Source organism: Ruditapes philippinarum, unplaced genomic scaffold, assembly GCF_026571515.1.
Source record: "Ruditapes philippinarum isolate M1 unplaced genomic scaffold, ASM2657151v2 ctg4821_1_1_1_1, whole genome shotgun sequence".
Taxonomy (NCBI): domain Eukaryota; kingdom Metazoa; phylum Mollusca; class Bivalvia; order Venerida; family Veneridae; genus Ruditapes; species Ruditapes philippinarum.
In genome coordinates, this window is record NW_026860278.1 from 13,435 (window position 1) to 28,364 (window position 14,930).

General features: G+C 31.7%; 1 protein-coding gene across 1 annotated transcript in view; it reads right to left on the reverse strand.

Moving 5' to 3' along the window:
• Positions 1-222: 222 nt before the first annotated feature.
• LOC132759500 (low-density lipoprotein receptor-related protein 2-like) overlaps positions 223-14,930 on the reverse strand; it is a gene marked incomplete at its 3' end in the record, with an annotated part of 52,563 nt that continues 37,855 nt past the window's right edge. Inside the window, exons 12-27 of the mRNA XM_060751282.1 lie at positions 14,510-14,675; positions 13,711-13,854; positions 12,243-12,354; positions 11,572-11,731; positions 10,877-11,005; positions 10,254-10,484; positions 9,645-9,819; positions 9,128-9,258; positions 8,205-8,373; positions 6,819-6,940; positions 5,325-5,456; positions 3,987-4,196; positions 3,630-3,800; positions 2,404-2,577; positions 1,882-2,049; positions 223-367 (exon numbers count right to left, since the gene is read on the reverse strand). Of these exons, the coding sequence (XP_060607265.1) occupies positions 223-367; positions 1,882-2,049; positions 2,404-2,577; positions 3,630-3,800; positions 3,987-4,196; positions 5,325-5,456; positions 6,819-6,940; positions 8,205-8,373; positions 9,128-9,258; positions 9,645-9,819; positions 10,254-10,484; positions 10,877-11,005; positions 11,572-11,731; positions 12,243-12,354; positions 13,711-13,854; positions 14,510-14,675 (2,539 nt within the window). The remainder of the gene's footprint in view (positions 368-1,881; positions 2,050-2,403; positions 2,578-3,629; positions 3,801-3,986; positions 4,197-5,324; positions 5,457-6,818; positions 6,941-8,204; positions 8,374-9,127; positions 9,259-9,644; positions 9,820-10,253; positions 10,485-10,876; positions 11,006-11,571; positions 11,732-12,242; positions 12,355-13,710; positions 13,855-14,509; positions 14,676-14,930) is intronic.

Here is a 14,930-nt window from a genome sequence, read left to right on the forward strand (position 1 = left end):
CCACATCGAGAGGGCCTTTATTCAGTATTTTAATTGCTTTAGCGGGGAAACAATTTTTAAAAAAAGGGTTTTGTGATTTCAAAAGGGATTTTATTTTTTTTTAAACAAAAATAACAAAAAGTAGGAAAATATCTATAGTAATTAAGAGTTTGAAAGGAAATGACAATTTTAATGTAAAAAAGAAACAATTAAAAAATACCCGTGCAAGCATTGAGGGGATACCACTTCTTGTCATTTCTACAGAATGCTTTGTCTGTCATATTTACATAGCCTTGGTTACATACAACTGCACAATCTATCCCAATCTTCTTTGAGCAGCTTCCAATAACTTTCCCGTTTGTCAAAGAGGTATCTTCGCAGATTGATTCTGTAATAAGATCGATTGTTTATCATCAACAAATTTATAAATAATGCTTTGGACATAAAATTTTCATAAATCAATCAAGCTAGTTAACATCAAATTTGACAATTTTATTTTTGATTTCTAGACTGAAATTAAACATGGAATATAAATATATAGTAAATATTGTAAATTGCACATTATAACAGTGTTTCTTAAATGAACATAATTTATGTACAAATACAAACTAGATTTGTCTAAGGTTGGCTGAATGTATTCAACCTTCAAAACAATCGGTAATGGTATAAAGCATTTACCATGAGGAAATTTTACGACTTGTTTTTTTGCAAGAAATGTAATTCTGCATTATTCATTTTAAAGCAGGCTGTTATTTTAAATAAGTGTTATGTTTTGAAAGAGACAAACATGAAACAATACCGCACATTTCTGCAGTACATTCCTCGACATTCCCTCGATGAGGCAAGACAAGATAACAATAGGCCTCCCAATGTTCTGAGACCATATTTAGAAAACAGAAAGCAACTTAAATAACGGTATAAAATTTTTTATGTAATTAATGCTAAACCCTTTTTGGGGAAAGCTCATTGGAGTCCACCCTGTAGATTTTGCATTTTGGGGCCCGCCCCTTTTTTTCAGCAGGGTCATAAAATTTTATCGCAAAATAGTTGGGAAGTACGCCTACCATCAATTAAAAAAATTTTGTCTTTTAAAAAAACCGTTTTTTTTTTGTCGCCCCCAGCTTAAAATTTCTGCCAAAAAAGAAAAAAATTTTACAAAAATTAATGCTTAAAAAGTACCAAAATAGTTTAAAATATAAAAAGTTTTGTTTTTGGGAATTAATAACAAATTTTCTGATTTGAAAATAATCGATTTTTATATCAAGATTATAAGCTATTTTGGAAAAAATAATGTTCCCGCAACCCCCCTTAATGGGCGACCCCAATTTTGACCCTTATCAAATTCCCAAGGGCTTTTCTCAAATTTGGGAAAACATTACGATCTTTTGCCATATATTTACAAAAATCTAATCGTAAAAATACATATTCCAGGGTTTCGTGCCCAAAATAAACAAAAATCTGCTAATTTAGGGTTTTCAAATTTTATAAAAAACAAAAATTATGTTTCAAATAATGTAACCTTGTATAATCTATACATTCATTATATAGAACTCGTGTCAACTCGTTTAATGGAAATACTTTTTGAAGCCGTATAAAAGACAACTAAATAATATTAAACTGACTAAATCCGTGTAATGTATTTGCGAAGGCTTTAAATTTGGACAGTTTATAAGACAATATAGATAATCTATATCAAAGTATGAACCAAGATTAAAAAATAATCAGTATAGTGCCACAATTTTAAGTTTTTAATGGAAATAAAGCGCGTTAATTGAGCGTGTTTATCAATACTTCTATTGATCAATTACACAGGACCGTTACATAAAAAATAGTATCATTCTTAATTCTCATTTTTCAATTATCCTTGTCTGAATTATCATAAAACATCCTCTATATACTCACCGGAGCATGCATCTTCAGGGTGCCACATTTTGTCATTTTTACAAAAAGCTAGTTCAGTTGTTTTGACATAGCCTGGCTTACAGGTAAATGTACATGCATCACCTATTTTGTGTAGACATGTTGGCGAGAACTGTCCGTTAGGGAAGGAATCAGCTTGACACGTTGTTTCTAGACACAAAAAAATGAATGTTAGAAAAATGTTCGTTTTCGTATAACCATGTTAAACACACAAGGTATGCTCGTTAACACGCACTGATTGCTTTACACTTCTGCACTCAACATTCAAAATTGGCGCGAAAAAGTTAAGAAAGTTTTTCAGGCATGTTTTACTAAATATTGATGTTTTGAAAAAACACAACAGTTTTGTTAAATTATGTAAATGCGGGATCTAAATAATTTGAATGTGAGATATAAATTATTTGAATCAGAAGTCTTTTTTTTAACACATTTACTAGTAATATATAATGTTGCTATCCAATAATGTGTCTTCATTTGCTCATTTATCTGAAGTGAAATGCTAACCTTGACAAAGACTAGACGAGTCAGGACTCCATCCAGTTCCTTGACACTGTGCTTTAGGGTATTTAGGATTTGGAGCATAAAACTTATTGCACATGTAGTCACATGTGCTGCCAGTAAGTCTCGTACAATCTTTGCCCATCATGCCGTTTTCGATAGTGTCACTACACTTGAATGCTGTAAAATATTTCATGCCATATATTCTATTCATTTAAAGATCCTGTATGCTGTAATTAATGTTGTTACCACACTTAAGTGAAATTCTATGTATGTATATAATTATGCTTCTAAAACAATTTTGAAACATCGAAAAATATGTACTGCAATAATTTGCGCATATTATATGTGATCATTCAAATATATGTATATTCATTCATTTCTTACTTAGACTTTATAGAAAATAAATTTCTAGTTACCTCCCTTTATTAACATGAAATGTAAATTCGGTAATATCTTTACAGATAATGCTTTTTGGAACTTACAATATCGATAAATCTTAATTTAAGCATTATATTTATTATTTAAACCCATAAAAATGAGTTACAAGTGTCGTTTACAACGTATTTTTCCACTCTATATTTTTTTTATTTTTGTTTTCAAAAATTAACCGTTCCACATTCGTTTAGTTAAACTCGTTTACAATTAAGTAGTTGATAATAAAAAAAGAAAATGTGATCACGATTAAATACATATGTATATGTGTTTTATTATTTTAACGTTTTTATGGATGAACACAATCACCACAATAGTGTACAGTTATAATAACCTCACTCGTGTTAAAAATGTAGTGACTATATCCAACCCCTATTATGCTTAACATAAAAAGATCAATAAACACGAACGCTTAGAACAACTTAAAGGTAGCATGACATGACATTTTATATCTTAAATGTTTCTACAATATGTATAAAAATGATATATAAATATTATAATTGCAAAATGTACATAGTAAAATTTTATAAATTTTCATTTCAAAATTATTTTTAGGGAGAGGAACTATATAAGTTTTCTTCCGTTCTATTCCATTTCAATAATAAGTCATAATTATATACATATAAATGTAAAATAATGTGAAATATTGAAATAAATATGTTTAAACTATATTTTTTTTAAAAATATTCTTGGGGAAAGCATTTTATCGTTTTCGTTGGCGTTTGTCTAACATCTGTTAATAAATGGTTTGTTTAACGCTCTAAAAATCATATTAAGCAGCATAAAATATAACTTACGTATGCAGAAACCACCTTCCGGCTCGTGATATTGTCCCGTTTTCGTACAAACTGCTGCTGTACGTGTCTGTATAAAGCCGGTGTTACACTGGTATTCACATTTATCACCGACCTCACGTTTACAATCGCCAACAATTTTACCATTACCAACGGTTAATGGGCATCTTACTTCTGCAAATAAACAGAACAGCTAGTACGTAGTTTTCTTTTTTTTCTTTTTTTTCAAACATGAACATTTTAGACGATGTGAAATGTCTCCAGTACAACTCATGATTTATTGAAGAAAATACAAAACAAAAACAAAAACGAAATAAATAAATAATAAAACAAACTGTATAACAGCAAAAGTTTTCATACCTTTGCATAATGTGCGAGATTCCATGCTCCATCCTGCACTAGTACAGGACATTTCTGTATCAAACAATGGTTCGTAATTATTCGGGCATTCATAGTTACATTTATCGTGTAGAAATCTGTTGCAAGTTCTTTCAATAGTTATTTCAATTGTTTTTTCCAAACCCGTATCTGAGGTAACTTTCTGTTCAATAAGGATTGGGCATTGATATACTGAAATAAAGATAGAGAGACTTTCTTTTTTATATATTAGAAACAGACACTATCAAGACTGGAGTTGTCAAAGGCCCATTATGCCTTAAAATGCTATCATTTTTATTTTCAAAAACTTTCAGTTTTTGATGTCTTGTTACAGTTTCCCAAAGATTATACCATACTGATGAACTAAAGTTGATGAATTTGTTATGTTGGCAATCGATATAATTACATTGAATTAGTATTTTGCATGGAAGTCAAAAATACTACTTTGTTTACATTTTGCTACTATAAGGACATATTGCTGCACGTTCAGTGGTACTTTCGTAAGTTGTTAAACATCTTACATATCAGCATGCTCTTAATCAATTATTGAAACAATAATAAACATCTCCAAAAAAGGTATGGACTTCTGAGGCATATTGTGCATCTAATAAAAACAATATAAAACATTATCGTCAGAGTACATCCTGTTACAAATGAGAATACACTTTTTAAAGACATTTGAAATTCATGTCAAAAATTGATCCCATACCAATATCAGAATAAAAAGAAATACTTCCAGTAAAGTACATGGTTGGATTATTATTGTCAATTTGAGAACGACATAATCTTTAAGCATCAAAATCTGGAAAGATCTCATCTTAAACGTAAGACTTTTTAGATAGGTCTACTATCTATTACAATGTAAAGTTTTAAACACTTTATTAATGGCCCATTATGTTCAAGATATGATTTTATTATTATTTCTGAAAAGCTTTTTATTTTTGGTGTCTCGTTAAAGTGTCCAAAATGTAACTCATTTGGCATTTTCTGAACCGTTTTTATGGGAATTAGTAAAGATAAAGTGATTAAGTATTTTGTATGGAAGTCAAAATACTACTTTGTTTACATTTTGCAACTTTTACCAAAACTATTACCACATTCAGCTCAACGTTCTTCACGTGTAAACCTTCAAACATGCTTTTAAACAATTTTAAAATCGTCATAAATATCATGCTTGCCTGTTTTAAAGAATCAAAATATTATTTATTTCTAAGGCATGATATGTCATTTACTTTTGATGATTCAAATTTGCTAATATTCAGGTTTTAATGATATTTAACATCTAACATGAGGCTGACTTCTATGAAGCGAAAAGCTTACTATTTTCACATGTTCTCTGATCTGCTTTCAGACTAACACCATCTTCACAAGCACATGTCCTGCTGAGTTCTGTTGGTACACATATTGTACTGCAGTCTCCAAGGCCATTTCGAGCTTGACACAAACTGTTGGCTAAAAAAAAGACGATGTTCTTTTCTTATCGTAAGTTTATTTAAGCATTTATTGTGATCGTAAATTTACTTCCCTATATTTGCTAGGCATAACACAATTACTCACATATCATGCAAAGTAAAACACAGCATTGTTTTGAGATGGCTCGCAACCTAAATGCAAACATATCTTTTTCAGGTAGTTTTGTTTTTTGTTTTGCTTCGTTTTAGTGCTATCAGAGATTCATAATTTGGAGCAAAGGCACACCACTGTCTATAAAAATAATGTCACTTTGACATGCCAAACGCAGAAATAATGATAGGGCGGCAGGGAACACATGCCGTGAAGTTTGTGTGGCGCTTGGTGTACACTACACCATTATAAATCCAACCTATTAAGACACAAAGTACATACTTCACATCAATTTTTAAATACTTTTAAATTTTGTGTTACTGTTTGTGATTTGTTTTCAATTTTGTGTTACTGTTTGTGGTTCGTTTTCAATGTTACAATGTACGTATTAAAATATAAACATGTCTTTTTACTACATACCAAAGATAAACTTGTGGGATGTTGTGAAATGTTTATGCATCAACATTCAGGTTGTTGATTATTTAAGCATTTGATTGATTTCTTGGGATAAACGTCATAATATTTATGTTTTATTTATTATTCAGTGGGTGTAATATAAATAAAATTAAATGATTAAGAATCCCCAAAGATCGCACAAAACGAAAAATTGAAAAATTGCAGGCTTGGTTTGATTGAGTATGTGCATGGACGGTAATGGAAAATTCAAGTTACCGTTCACTCTCCCTAGCACCGCCTTAAGTAGAATTAAACATTTAATCATGACAATGGTAAAATTTTAAATTTGAAATATTCGCAGATGTTTCGAGAATCAAAAAGGAAGTAAAACGTTTATGAAGCGCAGTCCCGCCAAAACCAAACCCAGTCAAACGGGAACGCAGTCCCGCTAAACCCCAGCAGGAAAAGCAACAAATAGGAGAATGAAAAAATAGAGTTTAGAGGGGTGGGATGGGAGTGAGTTGGCATTACAATGAATCAAATATAAATATCTATATCTAGAAAAAAATTGGTGTCCCTGATATTTAAAATGGATTTCTGGTTTTAGCTTTCATTTTTCCATCATGTAATTTAGAGCTTGTAAAATGAACAAGCATTAAAAATACATATTTATTCAAATGTAGAATCTGTCAATAGCCTTCAAATAGAATTCTTTGATTTAAGAGTGGTGAAATGAATAAAGCAAACCCTTGATACAAAGATTTTACAATGTATTAACAAGTATGAACTTTTCGAAATAAATTACAGTATTTTTGTTTGTTTGTTTGTTTGTCCTTCAATAAATAAGAGGCTTACGTTTCTGGATATTAATGTCTGTACTACTATACAGTGTCATGCTGTCTAGTTTCCCTAGAGCATAATTCTGACCAACAGGTGTTCTTGTATATGGTTTCTTCAAACTTACACGAACCACGTGACTGAAATAAATAAAGAATATAGATAACATTATTTTAGCATAACGTGGAATGTTTGCATGTGTTTTGAATCACAATTTGCAATCGCGTTTGTTCAAATATAAAATCATAATAAACTATTGTTGTTGTTTTTATTTTTGTGATTTCATATGAAAATACTACAGAAAACAAAATATTTCTCTTTTGCTTTATATCATTTAAATAAATGCTTTTTTTCTAAAAATAAACACTTGGTTACAATTACAAAAGATAAAAGCCTCAAAGGCAAACATGGTATAGACGAGAAAAAAATACATTCCCATCAACACTCATTTAGCCGGCATTCAATTGATGTCAGAATATTTGTCATTATGAACATTTCCAACTAACAATCAAAGAATCCCGAAAATGGGAGATCCATCCATATAAATCAAAACAAAGTTATAAGTTAAATAAGTTAGTCGAATCGATTTACGAAAGTGACTCTGTTTATATAAAATCAATTTTGATTCGATTGTGAAACTATAAGCTGGTAGACACACACACACACACCAATTAGTTAACCGGTACTTGCTACAGGGTAAGTTATTTTGTTTCTTTTAAAAAAAAAGACATTGCTAAGGACGAAATTCAATATTGCCATTTAAATATAATAAACATTTAAAGATCCTGTAACTCATTTTTTATGGTTTTATATCATATATATGATGCTGAATAATAAAGATTAACCAATCTTGTAAGCTCCAAACAGCATTATTTGTAAAGGTATTACCCAATTTACATTTCAGGTTAATAAACGCAGGAAATTAGAAATTTATTTTCGATAAAGTGTAAGCCATATTTTCTAATAAGAAATGAATGCATATAACATAAAATTTCACTTAAGTGTGGTAACAGCTAAGGGCAAACAAACCCAAACCCACACATGCACGTCTGCCAAACTGTCGCTCCACTTCAAAATTGTGTTGTAAGTTAAAACGAGATAGAGCGGAAGGCCGATTTAAACGGCTAATTGTAAGGTTTATTTTTTTTGTTTATGTTTTGTCTTGTTATTCATTTAAGTTGTATTTTTTCGGAACACGGAAAATGTAATGATCTAAGCTGTTACAATTTTCTTTTATATATTAAACCCGAGAAAACTTTTTCCAATGACGAAGTTGCCGTTCGCTCATTTTACTGTACACCACAATTTTGTAGTGAAGCGACAGTTTGCCGGGCGTGACATGGTAACATCCTAAATTACAACATACAGGATCTTTAAAAAAACAAGCAGAAATAATGAATTTACTCTTTCCGATACGTTGAGTAATAAAGATAAACTCCATCCGTGACCAAATCCCTAATTTCTTCACGGATAGAAAGCGCGGTCATATTCACAATAGTGATGCAATCCTGGCCATCCATGTCACAGTCTTGTATTGTGTCGTAAGTAGCATCCGACCAATAGAGACGATCAGCTGTTGCAAGAAAATAATATGAGCCGCGTCACGACAAAACCAACGTAATGCGTTTGCGACCAACATGGATCCAGACCAGCCTGCGCATCCGCGCAGTCTGATCAGGATCCATGGTGTTCGCTTACCAACTCTTTTACAAGTAGAGAAACTGACAGCGGACAGCATTGATCCTGATCAGACTGCGCAGACGCGCAGGCTGGTCTGGATCCATGCTGGTCGCAAACCCATTATTTTGGTGTTGTCGTGACGCGGCTCATATATACAATGTTATACACAATATTATTCATGATCATATGTTATATACAAAAAAGGAGAAATAAATCAAACTCAAATTGTAATGTAACCAAACATAACTACAATTTGTGCCAGTAACACATTGATGTTCCTGTTCTTTTGACATATGTCACAGAATGTGCCTTATGACTTACGAATCCTTCCCTCTAACAATGTTGTTGATTTCGGACCTATGAATTTGAATCTTGCAACAAATCGTAGGTTCATGTTTATATTCATGTACAAAGTTATCATTCAACTATGAATGACAGGGGTAAGGACCGGACAAGATGTTGACATACGTACATATATGCATACACTATCATTATACTTTTCTTTGCTTTTAGTTTGCAAAATTTATAACATTTTTCGAATTTTCGAATAACAATTAATTTTTTATGGAGTGAAATTAATGATTTTTGGTTAAAAATATCATATTGCTTTTTCGAAAAGTTTTGGTTCTAAAAGAAAAACAGCTTACTTATATGATTGATTGCTAAACCATCAGGGTATCCAACATGATCGCCAGAAATCAGCTGCTCATGGTTAGACCCATCCATGTTGGAACGACCGACGTAACTTGGGTATCCGTCTAAAGTAAAGTACATCCAACTAAAAGGAAAAAAGAGCTATGTTTGACAATTGCATTAATAGTAAATCATTAATTGGAATACTGTTAAAACAAGGATGAACTGTGTTAAATGCTTTTTGTTGTAAACTCGTATGCTTAAATGTTTTACTTCTTGCAGTTTAATTTCTTGATAACTGTACACAAGGTTTTCAAGTATTAGCATAATGTCACCTTAGTGCAATAACTGATTAACTCCTATTAAATTTTGGAGGACTTAACCTGTTATTGCACTAAGGTGACGATATCATTTTTTAACTGTTAGATCAATTATCTTATTATCTTCATATCTGTGAGAATAAGTGGTTAAAAGTTCATAATTATTCAGGTAAATAACATGTTTACAAACAAAATTGAAATAATTGCATACCCTTTAACAGGATATACAGCAATATCTAGTAAAGAATCCCAACCGAAATCTTGACTCAATATTGTATAGTGTCCATCCGGTGTAATTAACCCCAGGTATGTATCAAAATATGCGGTATAATATATATTTCCAGTGGTGACATCTTGGTCAAACCGGTATGCATATCCAGAATATCCTAAAATGAGACAAATTAATCTTATAGTAAAAAATACTTGAAGGTAACAATGAAACATAACAGAAAACAGCAAAAAAATAGAATGAAATAAAGAAATGAAAGAGGAATGAAAAAGGAAAGAGCGAAAGAAAGAAAGAAAAGTGCGCTACAAACTGGCCTTTTCAGAAGTTGGCAATTCTAGTAAATTAACGCTACATGTTTCTATATTTAAACAGTTATTATACTAAAAATTGTATTGTAAACTGACAATAAATAAACGTCTGTTACATTCTCGTCTACTTTCGTCAAATAAGTATTCAAGGGATATCCTTTTTTCAATTCTTTAATAATCATTATGTTATTTATTACTGATATGTTATATCTGCACGACCTTTTAAATGTTTCATTGATGATACAGAAAAAAAATCTTACAGTATATGGTATAAAAAATATACCTAAGTCTGCAATTACTTTGCGGTCAGATCCGTTGAAATTGGCGCTCACTACTTCTTCATCAAAATAATGAGCCCATATCATCCGTTTCTTTTTCTGATCAACAAAAATGCCCATGTACTCAGCATCTTCATCCCCAGGAACGACGTGTACTTCGTTAGTGAGATTATCAATCTGTAATATCTCTTCTATAGACCAATCAGTTACCAGCAGAAAATTGTCATCAACATTGTCTAAAATAGATGTGTGTGTGTGTGTACATAAAATATCGTGTCTGAAAGTTTGTATCGAAGTCAACAAGAATATATCTACTTTTACTTGAAACAACACAAAACAAGACCAAATAATAACAACAATAATAATATTAATAATAATAATAATAATAATTATAATGAAAAACAAATGAAATCAAATTATTATGGTGTCATCAATATAAACTTGTCCGTATCTGCCTAGAGATATCTTTTAATTTGTAACAATTTTAAATTAGTGGTTTAATAGTCCGTAGCAACCGCACATGCATAGAGTAGCAACTGAAAATCGAATCACATATCAAACGTAAAATAGGTAAAATAATTTAAGTACTATTTAAAAAAAACGGACAATCTCTTAAAAGGTACTTTACTTGTTGTACAGTTGACTTCATTTTCGACTGTATATCCTATTGGACATTCACAGACCCGTGTTATTTTAGAGTCAACGTAATGTGTGACGCAAATTTGAGAACAACCTCCGTTATCGTAAGCACAAGGACCTGCAAGTAAAACAAAGAAGAAACTTAACGATTACCCTACTGTAATGAAAAGTCAGCTTGCACACCTGTGTAGCCTAATAAGGCTATATACTATGGCACGATTATTAAACCTTGCTCTTGAAATCCCCTAAAGTTTGAATTGACTGCTAGGTTTAAATTCAATAAGTTTTTATTCAACAGCAAAAACAAAACAAAAAAAAACAACAACAACAACAAACAAAAACTAGATCAGTTACCATGTTGGTTAAACATACGCTTTAAATGATGCCACCAATGATCTGCTTTATTTTATTTTTATGAGTAGATATATTGCTTTTAAAATTCTATTATGCATGGTATAGTTATGGACAAGTTGTTCAAACCCACGCACGCACACAAGAACGGACGGACAACGGAAACATTATATTCGCCCTTGCCCCTATCATGGTGAGGACATAAGAAAGACCAACAAGCAAGAGCGACGTTCATGGAAAGCAGCCTCAACACATGTTCAGACACACAGACCCCACACTGCTGAATACCTAAATAATATTTTACCAAATATCACGCGTAAACAAAATACTTACTAACAACATCTGTATTTTGGATACTGGCATCCAGAGGTTTCATGTCTACTAATTCAGAATTATCAAAAGATACAAGATTCATGTTAACATTTGTCAAGGTGTTTCGTGACCTTACAATATTACTATGTGTATCGTTGTGGTAAACCCAAACTATGAAATTCTGAAAATATACAACGTGTATAAAAATTAAACAGTCTCCTGTTAACACCTATTTAATCTTGTATTGTTGAATCTTAACTTACTAATCTTATATTGTTGAATCTTAACTTATTACATTGCAACTTATATTCAAAACGACCGTTAGAAATATATTTAAATGTCCATCTCCAAAATGTATCATAATTTAACAAAATTGTTTTGATATGGAATTCAGTTGTATTTTAGGTCCAATTTATTTAGATAAAAGTAACAACTGCAAATCCCACTTGTTTGAATAAAGTAAAAGGTACTATTGAAAAAAAGCTTGTCAGTTTATCGGAACAAAATCTTCTATTTTTTTTATTGTTTCTGATAAGTTGCCGTTCATTCGAAGATAGGCATACAGTAATTCAAAATTAACAAATGTGTAGAATCAGCATTAAATGTGATTAATTCATTTAGAAGCATAATGACGTTATTGAGTACTAGCAATTATCTGTATTTAAAGTTTTTGCAACTAAACATGTGCTCACCTGATACTGCAACAAAATATAAGTATGGATGCTGACTCCGTAATGTTCTACAGAATCAATTTTACCATCAGGAGAAGCTTTATAAGCATATGCTCCTCTGTTGTAATAGAATCTGAAATATCACAAACGTTTTAACTGTAGTAGAGGTGTAACAAAATCTATGAAAAGCGGAGATCCATTGAGAGCAATTAAAATCAAGCAAATACCGGTAGCTGACAATAGCAGGTTCTGTTTACTTGAGTCTATTCAGATGCAATGCATCATCTCTAAACCCCATCCCATCCTCTAGCACCAGCTTAAACGGATTTCAAACCTCAACGCTAAAAGTATCGGAATAAATGACCATGAAAGTCCTAGTAAATGACTCTGAATGTTCAGGTAAATGATCCTGAAAGTCCAAGTAATTGATCATGAAAGTCCAAGTAAATGACCCTGAAAGTTCAAGTAAATGATCCTGAAAGTCCTAGTAAATGACCCTGAAAGTCCAAGTAAATGACCCTGAAAGTCCAAGTAAATAACCTTGAAGGTCTAAGAAAATGCCCATGTAAGACTAACTAAATGATCATGTAATTCCAAGTAAATGACCCTGAAAGTTAAGGTAAATGACCCTGAACGTCTAACTAAATGACCTTGAAAGTCTAAGTAAATGACCCAGTAGGTCTAACTAAATGATCCTGCAAGTCCAAGTAAATGACCCTGAAAGTCTAAGTAAATGACCCTGAAAGTTAAGGTAAATGACCCTGAAAGTCCTAATAAATGACCCTGAAAGTCCAAGTAAATAACCTTGAAGGTCTAAGTAAATGCCCCTGTAAGACTAACTAAATGATCATGTAATTCCAAGTAAATGACCATGAAAGTTAATGTAAATGACCCAGAAAGTTAAGATAAATGACCCTGAAAGTCCAAGTAAATGACCCTGAAAGTCTAAGTAAATGACCCTGAAAGACCGAGTAAATGACCCTGAAAGACCGAGTTAATGACCCTGAAAGTCAAAGTAAATGACCCCGAAAGTCTACGTAAATGACCCTGAAAGTTCAAGTAAATAACCCCGAAATTCCAAATAAATGATCCTTAAAGTTCAAACCACAGACACAATTTCAAAAAAGTTAATACGCTACGGCTTCTCTTGGAATGGGTGTTACTTTACGGTCTAAGAAACACAATAAATTACAAGTATATCAAATATGTCAAATCTGCAGTTTGTCTTAAAATAACCCACTTTAAATAAGAAAAGGACAAAAAGTTAAAGTCATTTCTGGTTTTGACTTGAGATTTTCTTTGATCTTCAAGAATATTTTACTGATAGGGACAGCTAAATTAATGATACCTATGGGAAAAAAACGCAAAATAATAATAGGCTGTACTGTAATTTATGTTGAAATCTTGCAAGAATATAACAAAATACTTAAACGCTATCAACACTGTATTGCAAAGACAACTTCGTGCCACATTTACATTTAATACTGACCTTTGTTCTTCGCGGTTATAATAAAATGATGAAATTTCGTTCTTTCCTGACACAACAACATCGACGTTTTGTCCGTCCAAAGTCATTGTTTTTATAGAAAAGCGTTCATCACCATCATCTGTTCCAGTTATCATAGCCAGTTTCCTGTAAAAGCGTCAATGATACATGAAACCGACTTATATCTGGTAATCTTACGCCTTATCTTAGTTAATATCTTGTTGTTGTCAAAACCACATAAACAATTAAATTACAAAAATGATGAATTAAAAGAAGATCAAATATGAATGCCAAGATGAGTTAATATTTGAAATGGCAACGATTGAACGGCTTACTCATATGTAATCGGTTTTGATATTTTCTTTCTCTTTACGTATAAGATACCCGTTTGTAGACCCTTTATGCACGCGGCCCTCCCATCCACGAAGAAACACGGCTAATAGCAGATGAAAATTCCCGAACTATTACTATCCATCAGTCCTTTCCTTTTAACCCATTGTGCTCTTATGTATGGCGAATTGATTCCCCAGTTAAGATATAAAAAATTTCTACAATTTCATATACTTAGGACATTTTGTAATGCAGCATATAGTTTCGTTTTTTCTGCTCAAACTTGGCTGGAGGTATGGTTAATTCGCATTTAAGCAACACTGATTGTCCAGCTGGATAAGGTTCTTCAAGGCGTTGGGAATTCAAAAGTTTAAGTATCCGATATTCCTCGGGGATGGGAACCATGTAAACTTAACTGGTGCAGTATATCTTTACATATTTATAAGAACAAAAATTAAATCAAAAGGATTACCTCTCTTTGAGCATAATAATAAGGCTTCGTGGATTATCAATTCTAGTTTCGTTGTCTAGATTAACTTTCCTCACAGCCCTTGTAACGATATTAACAACCCAAATATTATTTGTATTTGATTCACACCAGTACAGGTTGTTCGAATCTTCAGCATCATATACTATACCTTAAATTAAAAAGGAATTACAAGTTAAAATTTATGAGTAATAATAACCCTTCCTGTTTATTCAAATAGACTATTGCCTCCTTGGTTATGAATCATTAACAAAACACAGTTGTAGAAGAATTAACATTGTTTCCTTTGCACAAAACAAGTTTTCATCATCTTTGAATTAATGAACCACTAATTAAACGTAAACATTTCCGAACGGTTCTAAATGGTCTTCACTATGTCATCCATACTGGTAGAGTTATAGTAAAT